We start from the raw sequence: 18,243 nt of genomic DNA, 5'->3' as shown, positions 1-18,243 counted from the left end.
CATGTTAGCTGGAGAGATTAATAATATTAATAGACATTCAAATAAACAAAGTGGATCCCGTAATGGACGAGAAGAGGCAGCGGTTTTCAGGGAAACCCGTCGCAGATCAAATTATAAAGTATTACAGGGTTAATAACGTGCAAAAGTTCCGTTATTCCCGCCCATTAACCAGGAAAGATCCCGGTAACGAAAGCAATAACGAATTTGCTAATTTGTGGATCGAAAGGACCGTTTTGGTCACCACATATCCTCTGCCCGGTATCCTCAGGTGGTTCCCTGTCAAGTCTTCCAATACTTACGAAATGTCCCCGTTGTGTCACGCTATCGAAACGATGGAGGAAAAGAACAAGGAGCTGAGGACTCTAATAACGCTTTACAGTCGAGACAAAGTGGCCCCCATTAACAATTTGGGCATGAAGTTAAACGGTAAGGAATAATTTTATTTAAAAATCTGTAAAATTTATGGTTTTTGCTTGAAATAAAATATGTTTTTAGGAATTGTTGATCCTGCTGTAATGGGAGGTGTGATGAATTATGAAATGGCCTTTTTCACCCCTGAATACGCTCTCTCGCATCCCAATGACTGTTTCCTCATTCAAAGACTAAAAGACCTTATAGCAGATCAGATACCTCTCTTAGAACTCGGTATCCAAGTGCACAGAGATAGGGCTCCGAGTTCGTTGCAACCCTTTCAGAGACATCTCGAAGAATGCTTCGCAAAAATGCAAGAAAGTGTCGTCAAAAAATATGGAAAAAAGGTGAGAAACTTAAAATTACATAAAAACAAAAATTACTTTTGAAACTAGTTCCGTTCGTAATTGAAAGTCAATCACTTGGGCTTTTTTCCTAAGTCAAACAACAGTAATTATATTAAATATAGATTTTTTATACAGTGTTTTGCATTTTTTTTTTAATTTTTCTGACAGACGTGTGACTTGAAATTGCACCATCAGGTGACAATGCGACGTCAACTTCGTGACACCAAATTTATTAAGAATTGTACAAAACAAGTAATATTGTTTCTAAAATCTTGCACGGTGTGTTTTTGTTTATATTTATTAGTATTTTCTTCTTTGCGAATGATATTTTGACTTATTAGAATAATTTTTATCGCGATTGTTTGCAATTAAAAGTATTATATCAGGCTTTGTTTGGCTTTGAGTTTTTTTTATTCTGTGCACAAGTTTATCATTTCATTGCTTATCTTTTTCGTACACAATTGTTATCTTGGCCACCGAACATGTCTGATATCATCAGGTTTTGTATACATACATTAATACAATGTACATACAAATAATTTTTCCTTAATTACACGAATTATCAGATATTTGTAGATGATCTTTATCTCACTCTGATAAACGGAGAATTCAGTAAATATAACAAAGCGAGCGATAAAAATGTAGAAGTCACTGTAACAGTTTGTAATGAGAATGGCGAATGCATACCGGGTGTTATATCTGCCGGTAGCGGAATTCCGCTTCTGAACGACTACAAATCTGTCGTTTACTATCACGAAGACAAACCGCAATGGTATGAGACATTCAAGGTTTCGATTCCGATCGAAGAATTCCGAAGCAGTCATCTCAAGTTCATGTTCAAACATCGGTCATCTAACGAGGCGAAAGACAAGTGCGAAAAGCCGTTTGGATTATCGTACGTTAGACTCATGCAAGAAAACGGGACGACGCTAAAAGACCAGAAACATAATTTGATTGTTTACAAGATTGATCACAAAAAGTTTGTTGAGAATGGTACCGAGTATTTTAAATTACCATCAACCGTGGATGAGTTGGAAAACGGGGCGAAACCTCAAGTACCAGGGCTTAGTGTCAGTGCCAAAGACAGTTTTGTTATTGGTAGTAATATTTGTTCTACAAAGTTGACCCAAAATGGTATGTGAATAACTCCATAAAAATAAATAAAAAATTTCATATGTGTGCTAAAACTAAGAAAATAATCGATGATTTGCTAATTTTTTTTGTGGTCAAGTTCCTTATTTGTTTTTTGTTTTGTAGTCAATTTGCTCGGTTTGTTAAACTGGGCTAATCACAAGGATACCTTGGCAGAATCCTTATCAGCTTTAATGTATGTGGACGGTGAAGAAGTGGTCAAATTTTTACAAGACGTCCTGGACGCTCTGTTTAACATATTGATGGATAATCCAGACAGTAAAGAGTATGATGCCATGGTCTTTGAATGTCTATTGTTCATAATTGGTTTAGTAAGCAATGATTGGAAATATCAACACTTTGAACCAGTTCTTGACTTATACATCAAGAATAGNTCTAATTCTTTGCTATTTATATTAAAAACTTACAGCTTTTGTTAAATTTTATATTTTGTGTTTCTTAGTTTGAGGTGGTTGTTTGGTAACACTAAGAAGTTACTTCATATAGTCAAATGTATTGTAACTGATGTAACTATAACTTTATTTTTTCAAGGTTTTATAAATAGTTGGCGAAATTGGCTTTATCACGCCGCGTGTCGTTTGCTACCCGAGCTGAAGACGGGGGTGGCAAACATGCGAGTTTTGTAACTATCGATGGTGCAATTATGATGATATTTATAATAAATAAACGTAGAAGATTCAACTCAAAAATTTGTTAAGAATGCTTAACAGTTGTTACTTCAACCAAGGGACAATTATCAAAAAGGCCGTAAATAATTAAATGTACATTTAACTACAATTATAATTATACACTCTTTGATAACGGTCTGTTGGCAGGTGTTTCAGTAAATATTTTTTCAGTTGAAACTTGTAGGTTTACTTATTTATTATAAACATTTTTTTAAATATTTACCTATTTTACCAACCGTTATTGCAACAAATAATAATTTTTGAATTACTAGATTAATTGCTACTGTAAGCAAATTTAGTCTTTTTAATTGTATTTGTAGAATACATAGGTGCAGTTTTTTGGTTGCTACTGTTGGTAGCTCTCTCTTAAATGCTTATAGGTGGTAAAGTTATTATCAAGCAGTTTTGAACTTATTAATTTATTTTATTATACAAAACAAGAATTATTTTAAAGAAACATAATCTTCCAATACTTTTTTTTAATTTATTAATGATTTGGTGTCAGAAACTGCTTATTACTAAAAATAGTCGTTTTCTAACGCTATTGGTAGATAGTATTTCTTATTTTGTACATTAGTTGTTGTTGTTCTAACAAAGTAGTAGTTGTTGTGTGGCGGGCGTTGTAGGGTATTGCGACGATGCGTCAGGAAGGTCGGAGACAGTACCGTTCGGTGGCCAAGGTGGCTCGTGTCTTGGGAGCTACCCAACATTGTCTCAACCAGCACCGGGGATACTCTGAAGAGGTGATTTTCCATCTTATCATACACAAATACGAACACAATCATACATAACAGTACATCTCACATTGTCATTAATATAATGTGCAATCAAACAACCGTAGCAGTTTGCAGTTTGTATTATTTACTTTTGTTTTTTGGTTTGGTTTTTATCGAGTTTTTGCTGGATAATAACGTATGTTTTCCAAAATTGTTACCACTCTTTCGGGATTTAAAATATAGTCTATAATTGGTTCTCCTCAGTGAGTTCACCCATTGAGTCATTTATCCGCCTTTTCGCCAGCTGTTGTGGCATCCTCAGGGAACGTAGCGGTTGTGTGTGTGTGTAGTCTTAGGAGAACCAATCCTGGACCATATCCATCCGAAGTATAACAATTCACAATTAGTATAAGCACATTTAAAGACATTAAAATTAAATATAAAAAATACCAATTAAAACAATATTTCGTTTTGTTTTTGTATTTTTTTTTATTTCCTGTATTTTAAATTTATATTTTCTTACTAAAAAAATATGCTATTGCTGACGAAATTTAAAAGAACTTACAACGATTTTGGAAAACAATAAAATGTTTGCTGTCTGTAACTCTGAAAAATAAATTTCACTTATACCAATGTTCAGGTGGAGTTATGCATCAAAATTTTAAGCGATGTTCTGGATCTACTTTATCGGGGGGACGTGGGTGACACAGCTTACGATGTGAACGAAATAATAACTACAATGTTACGTACAATTATACAGAGTCATATCAACATGAACAAAGAAAGCCCATATGCGGTAAGTACCTTATATCTTAAGACTTTTTTTTAGTTGTTTTATCTATTTTACATGCAGGGTAATTTGGTTGCAATAATGATCGATATATTTCGCAAAATGACCGAAAAACATTACGAAAACTATATCAGTCTGTTTGGAACTCGTACCGATATCCTAGACTTTTTGATGGAAATCCTGTTAGTGTTTAAAGAACTGGTGAATAAGTCTGTCTTCCCTCAGGACTGGTGCGACATGATCATGCTCCAGAACTTTGTCATACTTAAATCACTGCGATTCTTCTCTCATACCATCCACGCTTGTTTCTTCCATAAATTTGATAACCAAGCCTGGAGTAACTTTTTTCATTGTGCTATCGCATTCATGACTCAGCCAGCATTGCAATTGGAAACATTTTCGACCAACAAAAGGGTACGCATGATAAAACGGTACAAAGATATGCGGAGGGAGATGGGCGCTGAAATCAGGTCCATGTGGTTTAATCTTGGTGAGTACATTTTCTATGTGCTTATTTTTGCACTTGCGTTTTTCGATTATAATAATTGAGTAGGAAATACTTTGATTTTTAAAATAAAAATTTTAGCCCATCGCAAGGGCCTAATGTTTGGTTCTAAAATTATAAATAAAGAAAATGCTGTCAGCACAAGGCAAAGTAGTATCACGTGAATGAAAGTTTTAGTGTCAGCAATTTCTTATGCTGAAGTGTACGGTGTGTTGCATACCTATTTACAAACAATTCCTTGATATTTAATTATTCAAACAATTTTTAACACAAAGAAACTGATTAAACAAATTGTTCACAAAAGTGAATTTCGACCACTTCAAGCAATTGTGCTAACAGTTTCAAGCTCACAAATAGGGGGGAAGAACTTGTTTTTTTGTAAAATAAATTCATTTGTATCACGTTTAATTATGTATGAAGTTATCATGTATATATAATTTTTTTAATAAATTAACAGTAACAATAGTGTTAGATGCCTTGAAATGTACCTATCATATGTTATTGTTTTGAAAACATTTGAAATAGAAATTATTTTTCCTTGGTTTCATTAATCATTTATTAATAGGTATGTATCACATTTCGAGTATAATGTAATTTCAGTTTCTTTTTTCTACATTCCTGTTCACCTTTAGGTCAGTATAAAATTCAGTTCGTACCTAGTTTGGTCGGTTCAGTTTTGGAAATGGCGCTGATTCCGGAACCAGAATTGCGCAAAGTCACGATCCCAATTTTTTTCGACATGATGCAAACGGAGTTCTATTCGTCTCGCTTTGAATTCGAAAGTTTTGGGGATACAAAACGGGATTCTTCGCACGTTAAAGGGAACTTTTTGGATTTCGAAAATGAAATGGTCGCGAAACTTGACACCTTGGTCGAAGGGGGTCGCGGTGATGAACAGTTCAAAGATCTTTTCCACGATATTATGATGAGTTTGTGTAGCCAGCACAAGACCCTGAAAGACGATGGGATTAAGTTCGTGAAGATGGTCACCATGTTGATGGAGAGACTTCTAGAGTACAGGTGCATTATTAACGACGAAAATAAAGAAAACAGGATGAGCTGTACGGTTAATCTACTGGTAAGGGCGATTATTTAGAAGTTAGGTCATATATGTAATAAGGGTTGATTTTTTTAAGGATTTCTATTCGGAAATAAACCGAAAAGAGATGTACATCCGGTATGTGAATAAATTGTGCGATCTGCACCTGGAATGTGACAATTTTACAGAAGCTGCTTATACTTTAGAATTGCATAGTAATTTATTGAATTGGTCTGATGAAATTTTGCCACCACTTCTAAAGAGTAACAGATATTTGGAGTCGCAAACACACAGGCAACTGAAGGAAGCTATCTACTACGAAATTATCAATTATTTCGACAAGGGAAAGGTAAATCAGCTTGTATATTAAAATTCAAAGAAACAAAGAAAATTGTTACTTTAAAATAAATCTTTGTTTTGTGCAGATGTGGGAGTGCGCTATTCAGAAGTGTCAGGAGCTTGCAAAACAATACGAAGACGAAACGTTCGATTACGAACAACTGGCAGAATTGCACAAACGCATGGCTTCGTTTTACGAAGACATTATGAGGAATGTGAGGGCGGAATCGGAATATTTTAGAGTGGCTTATTACGGCCGGGGNCTCGCCAGTGTGTTAGTGCCCATGTAAGAGTGGTTTTAGGGAATAGTTTTGGGATATTTTATTCTACATTATAAGGTACAGTGGATATTTTGAAATTCGATGTTTGCCAAATAATCTAATTTTTTTATTAATTAGAACTTTGACACCAAAATTGATACATAGAAAAATACAGCAGGTTTATGAACTACAGTTTCTGTAAAATATCAGCGTATGTATCTTCTGTACTATAGTATTTATTTTAAAGAAAAGCTTTCATTAAAAAATAATTTAGAAATTCATTTATTGAGGCACCCAGAACTTTTCCCTATTTTTTTTATCTGTACTCTGTTCTACAAATTGTATATTTATGCTTGCATGTGGTTGCTTATTACATTTGCTTCTTCCTAGTTCCCATACTGTGTTGTCGATTTAGAAAGCTTTTTGTTCCTGTTTCGTTTTTCGATCGTTGATTTTCGTTCGTTGATTTTCGTTATTAACAAAACTTAAGTGGTGTACATTATCTTGTTAGCATCATTTTTTTGTACATATGCATTTCAGAAAGTATCAGAACCATCTAGCAAGTGCTAAAAGTTTGCTGTCGCCCTCCAAAAGCTTAACCAACACACCGTCATTAACCCATAAAATTAGCAGATCGAAAACGCCGAAGGAGAAACGTAGATCGAGCAAGTCGGACCACTCGGAGAAGACGTACTCTAACACACAATGGTACACTGTCGAAGATGAGAATGCAACCCAAAATGGTACTGTGGTACCGCTAGTCGAACTGAGACAGGAGGTAGGTGTAGTTTTTAGCGTTCTATAGGCATATTGCAAATAAGAAATCATAATTTCGATTTTGATAAATACAAAAGAGGTATCTATAGGAATCCACTACAGAATTCTGCTTTTAAACCCTTGTAATGCAAACTTTTTAACATTTATTTCCTTTTATTAGCTGACTCCAAAGAGACCTTTGAGATCGGAAGTTGAAAGAGAGAAACGGTTGAGTAGACCAACGAGCGGTCAGTTTTCACGTCCATCCAGCTTGACAATAACGTTGACGACTTGTAGCAGTTCTGGTAATAGCAGCAACAGAGATTCTATTGGTAAGCAAAAGTTGGATATTTTTTGAGCATGTAAAAGATTAATAATATATACAAAAGAAATTATGAGTGCTGTCAGCACAGGGCAAAGTAGTATTACATAGTTAGTATCGGCAATTTCTTATGCGAAGTGTACGATGTGTTGCATACCTATTTACAAACAATTCCCTTTTTTCCAAACAATTTTTAACACTAATATTAATAGACATTCAAATAAACAAAGTGGATCCCGTAATGGACGAGAAGAGGCAGCGGTTTTCAGGGAAACCCGTCGCAGATCAAATTATAAAGTATTACAGGGTTAATAACGTGCAAAAGTTCCGTTATTCCCGCCCATTAACCAGGAAAGATCCCGGTAACGAAAGCAATAACGAATTTGCTAATTTGTGGATCGAAAGGACCGTTTTGGTCACCACATATCCTCTGCCCGGTATCCTCAGGTGGTTCCCTGTCAAGTCTTCCAATACTTACGAAATGTCCCCGTTGTGTCACGCTATCGAAACGATGGAGGAAAAGAACAAGGAGCTGAGGACTCTAATAACGCTCTACAGTCGAGACAAAGTGGCCCCCATTAACAATTTGGGCATGAAGTTAAACGGTAAGGAATAATTTTATTTAAAAATCTGTAAAATTTATGGTTTTTGCTTGAAATAAAATATGTTTTTAGGAATTGTTGATCCTGCTGTAATGGGAGGTGTGATGAATTATGAAATGGCCTTTTTCACCCCTGAATACGCTCTCTCGCATCCCAATGACTGTTTCCTCATTCAAAGACTAAAAGACCTTATAGCAGATCAGATACCTCTCTTAGAACTCGGTATCCAAGTGCACAGAGATAGGGCTCCGAGTTCGTTGCAACCCTTTCAGAGACATCTCGAAGAATGCTTCGCAAAAATGCAAGAAAGTGTCGTCAAAAAATATGGAAAAAAGGTGAGAAACTTAAAATTACATAAAAACAAAAATTACTTTTGAAACTAGTTCCGTTCGTAATTGAAAGTCAATCACTTGGGCTTTTTTCCTAAGTCAAACAACAGTAATTATATTAAATATAGATTTTTTATACAGTGTTATGCTAANGTAAATATTTAACTAACTAACTTTATAATAGAAATAGTTTTTCATTTTCTTTTCTCAGTAGTGTTGTTTGTGTTCGTCTAGCAAAAAAAGAATATTCTAAACTCCAAAATGTTTTTCTATTCTCATTTTCTTATTACTAAAGAATACAGTTACAAAATGTATATACACTACTTTTTCTTTTTTTACTAATTTAAACTGTAGTATATGTATAGGAGTGTTACTTTTGATCAAATTATAATACGGGGTGATTGTTTTTAGACTAAATAAATAATAATAACTAATCTATGGTTATCCGTTTCTTGGCAATATTTTTTCAAATTATTAAATTAACCGCTCCTAGCATAGAAAATGATCTCTTTTTGTTAATTGTTAATATTTGTTTTATATCTCAATTTATATCAATTTCTCCATCCTGTACGATTATTAAAAATTTGTTTTCAGAATATTGCACAAAAACTTTCTGAATTATTATGATCACAATTTCCACAATCGTAATAATAATGCAAAGAAGAGACAATCACCTTGTATTTTAATCCTTTATTTTGAAAATTATAATCTAATAATTAAATGTTATCAATTATTCAAAGATTATTTAAATCATTTGCTTTACATAGAGATAGCAACGTTGCTTTGCATAGCATTAATCTATCAAAAAGGTATGCTCTCGCCAGTGTGTTAGTGCCCATGTAAGAGTGGTTTTAGGGAATAGTTTTGGGATATTTTATTCTACATTATAAGGTACAGTGGATATTTTGAAATTCGATGTTTGCCAAATAATCTAATTTTTTTATTAATTAGAACTTTGACACCAAAATTGATACATAGAAAAATACAGCAGGTTTATGAACTACAGTTTCTGTAAAATATCAGCGTATGTATCTTCTGTACTATAGTATTTATTTTAAAGAAAAGCTTTCATTAAAAAATAATTTAGAAATTCATTTATTGAGGCACCCAGAACTTTTCCCTATTTTTTTTATCTGTACTCTGTTCTACAAATTGTATATTTATGCTTGCATGCGGTTGCTTATTACATTTGCTTCTTCCTAGTTCCCATACTGTGTTGTCGATTTAGAAAGCTTTTTGTTCCTGTTTCGTTTTTCGATCGTTGATTTTCGTTCGTTGATTTTCGTTATTAACAAAACTTAAGTGGTGTACATTATCTTGTTAGCATCATTTTTTTGTACATATGCATTTCAGAAAGTATCAGAACCATCTAGCAAGTGCTAAAAGTTTGCTGTCGCCCTCCAAAAGCTTAACCAACACACCGTCATTAACCCATAAAATTAGCAGATCGAAAACGCCGAAGGAGAAACGTAGATCGAGCAAGTCGGACCACTCGGAGAAGACGTACTCTAACACACAATGGTACACTGTCGAAGATGAGAATGCAACCCAAAATGGTACTGTGGTACCGCTAGTCGAACTGAGACAGGAGGTAGGTGTAGTTTTTAGCGTTCTATAGGCATATTGCAAATAAGAAATCATAATTTCGATTTTGATAAATACAAAAGAGGTATCTATAGGAATCCACTACAGAATTCTGCTTTTAAACCCTTGTAATGCAAACTTTTTAACATTTATTTCCTTTTATTAGCTGACTCCAAAGAGACCTTTGAGATCGGAAGTTGAAAGAGAGAAACGGTTGAGTAGACCAACGAGCGGTCAGTTTTCACGTCCATCCAGCTTGACAATAACGTTGACGACTTGTAGCAGTTCTGGTAATAGCAGCAACAGAGATTCTATTGGTAAGCAAAAGTTGGATATTTTTTGAGCATGTAAAAGATTAATAATATATACAAAAGAAATTATGAGTGCTGTCAGCACAGGGCAAAGTAGTATTACATAGTTAGTATCGGCAATTTCTTATGCGAAGTGTACGATGTGTTGCATACCTATTTACAAACAATTCCCTTTTTTCCAAACAATTTTTAACACAAAGAAAGCGATTATTCGACCACTCGAAGCAATGGTGCTATCAATTTCGTGCTCACAGTGACTGATAGGGGGGAAGAACTAATATTCTGTAATAACCAAAAGGGGAATAATTAAAATAATTTACTTCCCCAGTCATGTTAGCTGGAGAGATGTGTTCACTTTAGATAGGTGCAACGTTCGCTGTTAGTAATTGTGTTATTTGTTAAACTACAAATAGTAATATTTTATTAATTAAAGAAGTATATTATTTTGTTTTTTTTTGCAGGAACAACAGATTCTAGCGTGAGCGAAGAAGACCCCGTTCCACCACCGCTGCCGGCTAAAGTTAAAGAGGTGGATTATTATAATATTTCCAACAACAACAACATCAACAATAATAATTACAATAGCTCTGCTTCCGAAAACATTAGTTTTTTATATAACTATCGTAACTCGTTGAGAACGGTCATGAACCATACAATCCTTTCACCTGATCCTATCGATGACGGTCCACCCCCGACGCCGCCCCCGAAACCTCCCAAAACCAAGACCATCACATAGCAAGATAAAAAAATGTAAGAGTTTCATTCGTTACTTTTATATTTCATCAAAATTGTCGTGTTTTTTCTTTTTGTGGATTGATTTTCATTTCTTACAACATTGATAATAAAATTGTCTCATTGATAATAAAAGTTAAGCGGTGGAGCAATAAAAACTAATTTAATTAAGGGAATGCCTATTAGATGCAACGTTAAAGATCGTGGGTAATCTGTTCCTATGATCGTAGACCACAAATATTATAAGATCTAAACTTCAGGGATAGTTTATCCATGTTTATCCAGTCATGGCCTTTTTATGTTTTTATTTAACGAAAGTTGAAATGCACTCTTTAATTCACTTAAATTATAATTATTTTTAAATTCTTTTGTAATATTCTTAACTTTGAATTTTACCTATATAAATAACTTTGAGACATTATGAGATATGAAATAAGTTCCTTTATCATTTTTTTGTCTTTTTCTTGTTTGTGTTTTTCATGGTTGTCTTACATTTTTTTGTTTTATTTTTTTGGAGTATGTATGTTTTCCCTTCGTTTAGTTGCAATATTTGTAACGTGACTCACTCGTTGATATTATCACATATCCAGGTGCTGATATTGAGTAAATGTTTTGTAAATACATAAAAGACTTTACCACAAGTGCCATCATCCCTCACATTCATTTTTATATTATTGTGTCTTAGTATTGTCGAGTAGTATTTAATATATTAGAAAAGGAAACGTACAAATAATAAAACGTTTAATTATTATTAATATTATATTTTTAGAGGTAATGATTTATATATTTTTGAGACGTATTTGTATTTGTAAACCAAAGATATTGTTGCATTTGTACATATTGTATGGAAGTATGTACATGCATATATTTTTTTGTATTTTGAGGCAATATGAAATTAATTTATTAATACTTACTTATTGCTGCGGTACGTTTAGATTTTTTAATTAGTCTTACAATTAGCTAGCAAAAAGGAAAATGGTAATTGTACATCATGAATAATAATTCAAACTCAATAAGTAAGTATTAATAGTATTTAAATGTGCGCTAATGACTAAATGAAATTATTTAAATAAATAAATAACTCTATTTAAGAAAAGGCGATTTTAAATTCATATAACTTTATTTGTACACGGTGGCTTTATTATATTATTATAGCACTTACTTACTTTGAATTAATTATTTTTTACATTTATTCATTATGCAATCTGAACGATATGTGACGTGAATTCTCGGTATAGTATAAAATTGAGTGAGCCATCTTGTACAATTTCTCTTGTAGCATTCTTCTGACTATTTAATTATTCTCTTTTAGAAAAAAAGAATAAAAGATAGACCGGAGTAGTGACACAAAACCAATTAGAAACGTGAGTAACCAAATTAATTTTATTACAAGCTTTTTTTATTTTATGAATTCGTTACAGTGTTATAAGAAAACTATTAAAAAAAAACATTAAATAACGTTATAATTAAGGAACGAGCAATTAATTGTTTCGTATTCCAAGGGCCTGTTCGAGTTCGGCACGTTTTTGTTGGACTTTCGTGTAAAAATACCGACAGACGGCCTCTTGGGCCCACGGTTGATAAAAGAAGTCTGCGCGACGTTCTTCTTCCGGGTTACCGACCACATCTGTCATTGTCTGCAAAAAAATTAATTATTTCGTATATATTAATACCGAAAAGTATATTTTTATAATGCACCTTTAAGTCTCGTGCTTGGGAAACAATCCATTTGTGTATGAAACTTTGCGGATCTTTGGCAAAACTCAAAAAGAATTCGCGATTCGTTTTCAGCTGGTTTATAGTGTCCACAGTTTCGTGGATTTTCGCGTCTAACCCCTGAATTTCCTGTTGACTTGCAGTACTAAGCAGAAAATTGTTCATTTGTGTCTTCAGTGTGTCATCGACCTGTTGAAATAAATTATTTTACACTTTAAAGGTATTATTATATTAAAGGGAATTAAATGAAAACTAAATAATTGTAATTGTAATAATTGGCCTCAAATAGAAAGCTATTCATTTGATTTTATCATTACAATCGGTTTAAAGATATTGTAATACTTTGTACCTCTACGTCAATATCATAGCAAGCAGTTTGTTTACTTTCGGCGCCCCCTTCAACGGAAATGACGTGATTGATAACAATCGGGTCTGGAGGGTGTAAGAGGGGATTCAGACGTTGTGGAATGTCAGCAAACTTCATTCGTGGTAATGAGAATATTTGCTCTAAATATTTGTCGCAAATTATGTATTCACGTTCGTGAGGGTCTTGCAATCTAAAATAATTTAATGAATATTTATAATCTTCAAAAAATATGTAAATATTTTTTTTTCTTAAAGAAAATATATATCCTTTTACAGTGAGAAAATTCGGTTGTATAACCAAATATACATAAAAGAAGTTACTTATGTGTCTTAATGTACTGCCAAAGTGCCGAAATAATAACAGGGCGAGTCTGCGTATGGACTCCCAATAGTCTGGCCAGTCTCGGATCAAGTTTAAACTGCAACGGTTGATAATCAAGCAGAAGAAGGATGGTACAACGGACGTTCTTATCCCCTGGACGTTTCACCTAGGAGTTTGAAGATAATGAAGTAAGTAAATTACAAAACTTGAAATATATAAACGTCACCTGGAAACCATCGGTTTCTTGAGTAGTTAATGTTCTGTGCCACTCAACTAAATGATTGTCTGGGCCATACAACTCCTTGTCCAATTCAATTACCAAAGATTTAAAAAATGATGAAAACTTTCTCTTGACCTTATTTGGGTCATTTTTTTGGTCATCTAGCAATCTGCCTTCTACTCTTAACTCCCATGAAGCAACAGACCTTTAATTTTAAAATTGTAAAATTTAATTTATATATGTATTCATTTCTTACCCTTCTTGTCCAGGCCCTTCTGGTCCTTCAGCAACGGGCTCTTTGCTTGGATAAAACGTATTTGAAATGAAAATTCTTAATTTGCGTTTTTGTTTCATGGGACGTTTCAATGCTTCTTGAATATCAAGGCGTTTTCTCATTATTGTGGCATCCAATTTCCTCTCAAAAGCCAAGAGATCCATGTAAGCCTGGCTTTCAGGAACAAGGTCGCGTACTTTTTGAGGAAGTATTTTATCAGCAAGCTTTTTCTTCTTTTTGGTTGTACTATGAGTATAATCACTGAAATTATTCAATTATACTTGTTAATGATTACTGAAGAACTTTAGTACTCACTTTTTCTGTTGCTGCATGACATTTCGAGCATCAGCTGGTCTTTTCGTCCCTTGTTGGGACTGCAATGGTCCACCTCTCATGGGGGAGTATGGTTGCTGTGGTGGACGTTGCATCATTGTACCACCGCTTGTATTCAAACTAGGAGGGGGCGTGTAACCGCTCCTTTGTTGAACCTTCAAAATTTTGCAAAGTAATTTACGTTATAATAATAAAAATTCATAAAAACTAACCGGGAAATTCTGTGTGGGATATTGACGCATTCCTGGTTGCTGAGGGGAAGCGTATCTTTGCGGTGGAGGACCCGTGGGCCCTTGGGCTGGCACGTTTCCTGGAAAACGTTGAGCCATTTTCAATAAAACTAGAAAATTACGTGTTTTTTTTCATCTAGACACAAATAAAACCTAAAACAATCCCGGTTTATATGCTAAAATGACAAATGAATATATAAACTAACCTATAATTTGTGACAGTCGTCCATAGAATAGATAATAGACATAGAAATAGAAGATAAAGCAGGTTATCATAGATATAATTGTTCGCATTGCATAGAGTGTAATTAAGTCGGTACAATTTTTATTTGCATTTTGAGAAAAAAGAACGCTGAAACAAAAAGTATAGTGATTTAAAACGTTTGCCCTATTTAAAACATAAAGCAATACATATTTGTATTTATAACATACTACACATTTATCTACGGCTACGTATCTATGATGCTTGATATCTGTGGGTGTTACCACTAAAATCAACCCATTGTATATCTATTATCTATGAATCAACCAAAATGTCCGATCTATGATGGTCGTGAATGGTCGACTAACTGATCTTTGTTTCTTTGCTGTATTTAGTGAGAAATTATTTGAAAGTTGTTTTGGTAAAAATTTAATTTCATTAAATAGTCTAAGCTTTATCACTAAATATTTTTAATTGGTTTTTTCCACAACTTAAGTATTCTTTGTATTTCAATAAAACTTCTGCTTGTGTTCTACTTTATGTAGTTAATTCTTTCTTCCTTGTCCGTATTTACAGATTAAGCATTAAAGTTCAGTTGGATTGTACTGAAAAAACAAGTTTCTACAATGGTATCACCTTTCCTGGGCTATGTGGCTATATTCTTCATTTCCAACAAGTGAATGGAAACAAGTGGGGATTTATTTAAATTCTACTAAAACAATAAATTTTCTGCTATAGTTTTCTTCATGAATTTGGTTTGCTTTTCACATCTGCAAGCTTTGGAACATTACAATCTACAGTTAATTAAGGTGAGAATACTTGATATAAATCATTTTAGTGGCTCTTTATTAAACTGTTACCACCCTATCTGTTTCAGATCGACAGTGGAGAAGACAAATGGGACCCATAGTTAAAATGGTTCTTTGTCATGTGTGCTCTACCTAATAGAATAAATTCTTTAAATTCGTTTTATTCAAATTAATTTTTTATTTTGCATGTTTTTGTGGTTTATTCTAATTAATTTTTATTTTGCGTGCTTGTTTTAGTTTGTTTTATTTGAATTAATTTTTGATTTCAGATGTTTTTAATTTCTAAGTAATTGTTGTACTAACATATTTCTTTATTGTTTTTTTTTAGTAGTTGTAGTATAGTCTAACGTGTCTCTTGCTTACCTCTTCGCTTAGCTTACTGCATATTCTTACTAAATTGCTTTGCATTTACCCTACGAGTTCTACATGATTCAATGTTTCGTTATCGTGTGTCTTCCTTCTCACCCTTGTGGAATTAGGGAGGGCCTCCCCGAACGACTTCCCTTGGGCTTAGCTATTTAGTTGATCTTAAAAGTGTCTTATACACTTTTCGCGAGTCTACTCTAGCGTTACTTCCTTTCAGACAGGGTACAGTGGGTTATCTGGAATAGGAGCAATAGGCGACTGCCCAGCTTGCCTTGGCGAANTAGAATTTAAATAAATCCCCACTTGTTTCCATTCACTTGTTGGAAATGAAGAATATAGCCACATAGCCCAGGAAAGGTGATACCATTGTAGAAACTTGTTTTTTCAGTACAATCCAACTGAACTTTAATGCTTAATCTGTAAATACGGACAAGGAAGAAAGAATTAACTACATAAAGTAGAACACAAGCAGAAGTTTTATTGAAATACAAAGAATACTTAAGTTGTGGAAAAAACCAATTAAAAATATTTAGTGATAAAGCTTAGACTATTTAATGAAATTAAATTTTTACCAAAACAACTTTCAAATAATTTCTCACTAAATACAGCAAAGAAACAAAGATCAGTTAGTCGACCATTCACGACCATCATAGATCGGACATTTTGGTTGATTCATAGATAATAGATATACAATGGGTTGATTTTAGTGGTAACACCCACAGATATCAAGCATCATAGATACGTAGCCGTAGATAAATGTGTAGTATGTTATAAATACAAATATGTATTGCTTTATGTTTTAAATAGGGCAAACGTTTTAAATCACTATACTTTTTGTTTCAGCGTTCTTTTTTCTCAAAATGCAAATAAAAATTGTACCGACTTAATTACACTCTATGCAATGCGAACAATTATATCTATGATAACCTGCTTTATCTTCTATTTCTATGTCTATTATCTATTCTATGGACGACTGTCACAAATTATAGGTTAGTTTATATATTCATTTGTCATTTTAGCATATAAACCGGGATTGTTTTAGGTTTTATTTGTGTCTAGATGAAAAAAAACACGTAATTTTCTAGTTTTATTGAAAATGGCTCAACGTTTTCCAGGAAACGTGCCAGCCCAAGGGCCCACGGGTCCTCCACCGCAAAGATACGCTTCCCCTCAGCAACCAGGAATGCGTCAATATCCCACACAGAATTTCCCGGTTAGTTTTTATGAATTTTTATTATTATAACGTAAATTACTTTGCAAAATTTTGAAGGTTCAACAAAGGAGCGGTTACACGCCCCCTCCTAGTTTGAATACAAGCGGTGGTACAATGATGCAACGTCCACCACAGCAACCATACTCCCCCATGAGAGGTGGACCATTGCAGTCCCAACAAGGGACGAAAAGACCAGCTGATGCTCGAAATGTCATGCAGCAACAGAAAAAGTGAGTACTAAAGTTCTTCAGTAATCATTAACAAGTATAATTGAATAATTTCAGTGATTATACTCATAGTACAACCAAAAAGAAGAAAAAGCTTGCTGATAAAATACTTCCTCAAAAAGTACGCGACCTTGTTCCTGAAAGCCAGGCTTACATGGATCTCTTGGCTTTTGAGAGGAAATTGGATGCCACAATAATGAGAAAACGCCTTGATATTCAAGAAGCATTGAAACGTCCCATGAAACAAAAACGCAAATTAAGAATTTTCATTTCAAATACGTTTTATCCAAGCAAAGAGCCCGTTGCTGAAGGACCAGAAGGGCCTGGACAAGAAGGGTAAGAAATGAATACATATATAAATTAAATTTTACAATTTTAAAATTAAAGGTCTGTTGCTTCATGGGAGTTAAGAGTAGAAGGCAGATTGCTACATTTTAACGACTTTAACGACTAAAGTTAAAAATAAAATACCTGTAAGACAATAAAATCAATAAAATTTCAATGCAAATATAATAAAAAGCATCATATTTTCTTCATAAACTGTCATATTTAAATGCAAGATTAGGGAGAAAAAAGCCCCCCTAACCTTCTGTGGCCTCCGCATCTCCCCTTATAGCCACCCTATCCACCCAAACTAACTATAATTTTGAAAGCGTAAACAAATAATTAATTTAATTATCAATTATGCCAAAAAATCAATTTAGAAACATTTTAAATATCAACCTAAGTTATGATTAAAAAGATATAACAGTTTATGCAGTAAAAAACAAAATACCTGTAAGAGAAAGACAAGAAAACACATGAAATTTCAAAAAAAATACAATAAAAAGCAAACAATACGATGTCTTCAGTCTTCTTCGGTTACCTGAAAGCGAATAGTGCAATTACAAGGACTAACGACAAATACTAATAGCTTTGGTAGAGAAGATCGGACAGATTTCGCCAAGGCAAGCTGGGCAGTCGCCTATTGCTCCTATTCCAGATAACCCACTGTACCCTGTCTGAAAGGAAGTAACGCTAGAGTAGACTCGCGAAAAGTGTATAAGACACTTTTAAGATCAACTAAATAGCTAAGCCCAAGGGAAGTCGTTCGGGGAGGCCC

The 18,243-nt window shown here is 33.7% G+C and overlaps 3 protein-coding genes and 1 long non-coding RNA gene across 5 annotated transcripts in view; 3 read left to right on the top strand and 1 right to left on the bottom strand.

Moving 5' to 3' along the window:
• LOC108738599 (dedicator of cytokinesis protein 1) overlaps positions 1-11,476 on the top strand; it is a 17,592-nt gene extending 6,116 nt beyond the window's left edge. Inside the window, exons 11-22 of the mRNA XM_025980175.1 lie at positions 3,205-3,321; positions 3,935-4,090; positions 4,148-4,574; positions 5,222-5,667; positions 5,726-5,977; positions 6,054-6,253; positions 6,861-7,005; positions 7,514-7,910; positions 7,980-8,254; positions 9,561-9,827; positions 9,987-10,137; positions 10,593-11,476. Of these exons, the coding sequence (XP_025835960.1) occupies positions 3,205-3,321; positions 3,935-4,090; positions 4,148-4,574; positions 5,222-5,667; positions 5,726-5,977; positions 6,054-6,253; positions 6,861-7,005; positions 7,514-7,910; positions 7,980-8,254; positions 9,561-9,827; positions 9,987-10,137; positions 10,593-10,867 (3,108 nt within the window). The 3' untranslated portion in view covers positions 10,868-11,476. The remainder of the gene's footprint in view (positions 1-3,204; positions 3,322-3,934; positions 4,091-4,147; positions 4,575-5,221; positions 5,668-5,725; positions 5,978-6,053; positions 6,254-6,860; positions 7,006-7,513; positions 7,911-7,979; positions 8,255-9,560; positions 9,828-9,986; positions 10,138-10,592) is intronic.
• A 747-nt stretch (positions 11,477-12,223) lies between these two features.
• LOC108738606 (brahma-associated protein of 60 kDa) lies at positions 12,224-14,524 on the bottom strand. Of its 2 annotated transcripts, none has more exons than XM_025980159.1 (8): positions 14,307-14,524; positions 14,077-14,249; positions 13,744-14,022; positions 13,494-13,692; positions 13,267-13,433; positions 12,929-13,136; positions 12,562-12,768; positions 12,224-12,500 (listed from the first exon to the last, which is right to left on the bottom strand). In XM_025980159.1, the coding sequence occupies exons 1-8, from the start codon at positions 14,421-14,423 to the stop codon at positions 12,345-12,347; spliced, it is 1,506 nt and encodes a 501-aa protein (XP_025835944.1). In that variant the 5' UTR covers positions 14,424-14,524; the 3' UTR covers positions 12,224-12,344. The 2 variants fall into 2 exon arrangements, with proteins under 2 accessions (XP_025835944.1, XP_018327597.1); XM_018472095.2 differs by having other exon boundaries at positions 13,744-14,007.
• Positions 14,525-14,545: 21 nt separating this feature from the next.
• LOC112906282 lies at positions 14,546-15,553 on the top strand. Its single transcript, XR_003232244.1, has 3 exons — positions 14,546-14,947; positions 15,103-15,335; positions 15,404-15,553. It is a non-coding gene; the product is annotated as an uncharacterized LOC112906282 (long non-coding RNA).
• A 1,092-nt stretch (positions 15,554-16,645) lies between these two features.
• On the top strand, positions 16,646-17,595 carry LOC112906285 (brahma-associated protein of 60 kDa-like). Its single transcript, XM_025980174.1, has 5 exons — positions 16,646-16,690; positions 16,744-16,914; positions 16,972-17,144; positions 17,199-17,477; positions 17,529-17,595. The coding sequence occupies exons 2-5, from the start codon at positions 16,798-16,800 to the stop codon at positions 17,593-17,595; spliced, it is 636 nt and encodes a 211-aa protein (XP_025835959.1). The 5' UTR covers positions 16,646-16,690; positions 16,744-16,797.
• The last annotated feature ends 648 nt before the right edge of the window (positions 17,596-18,243 follow it).

The sequence above is a fragment of the Agrilus planipennis genome, unplaced genomic scaffold (genome assembly GCF_000699045.2).
Source record: "Agrilus planipennis isolate EAB-ADULT unplaced genomic scaffold, Apla_2.0 scaffold225, whole genome shotgun sequence".
Taxonomy (NCBI): domain Eukaryota; kingdom Metazoa; phylum Arthropoda; class Insecta; order Coleoptera; family Buprestidae; genus Agrilus; species Agrilus planipennis.
Note: the sequence above shows the minus strand (reverse complement) of the source record. Positions and strands in the feature narration are given on the sequence as shown.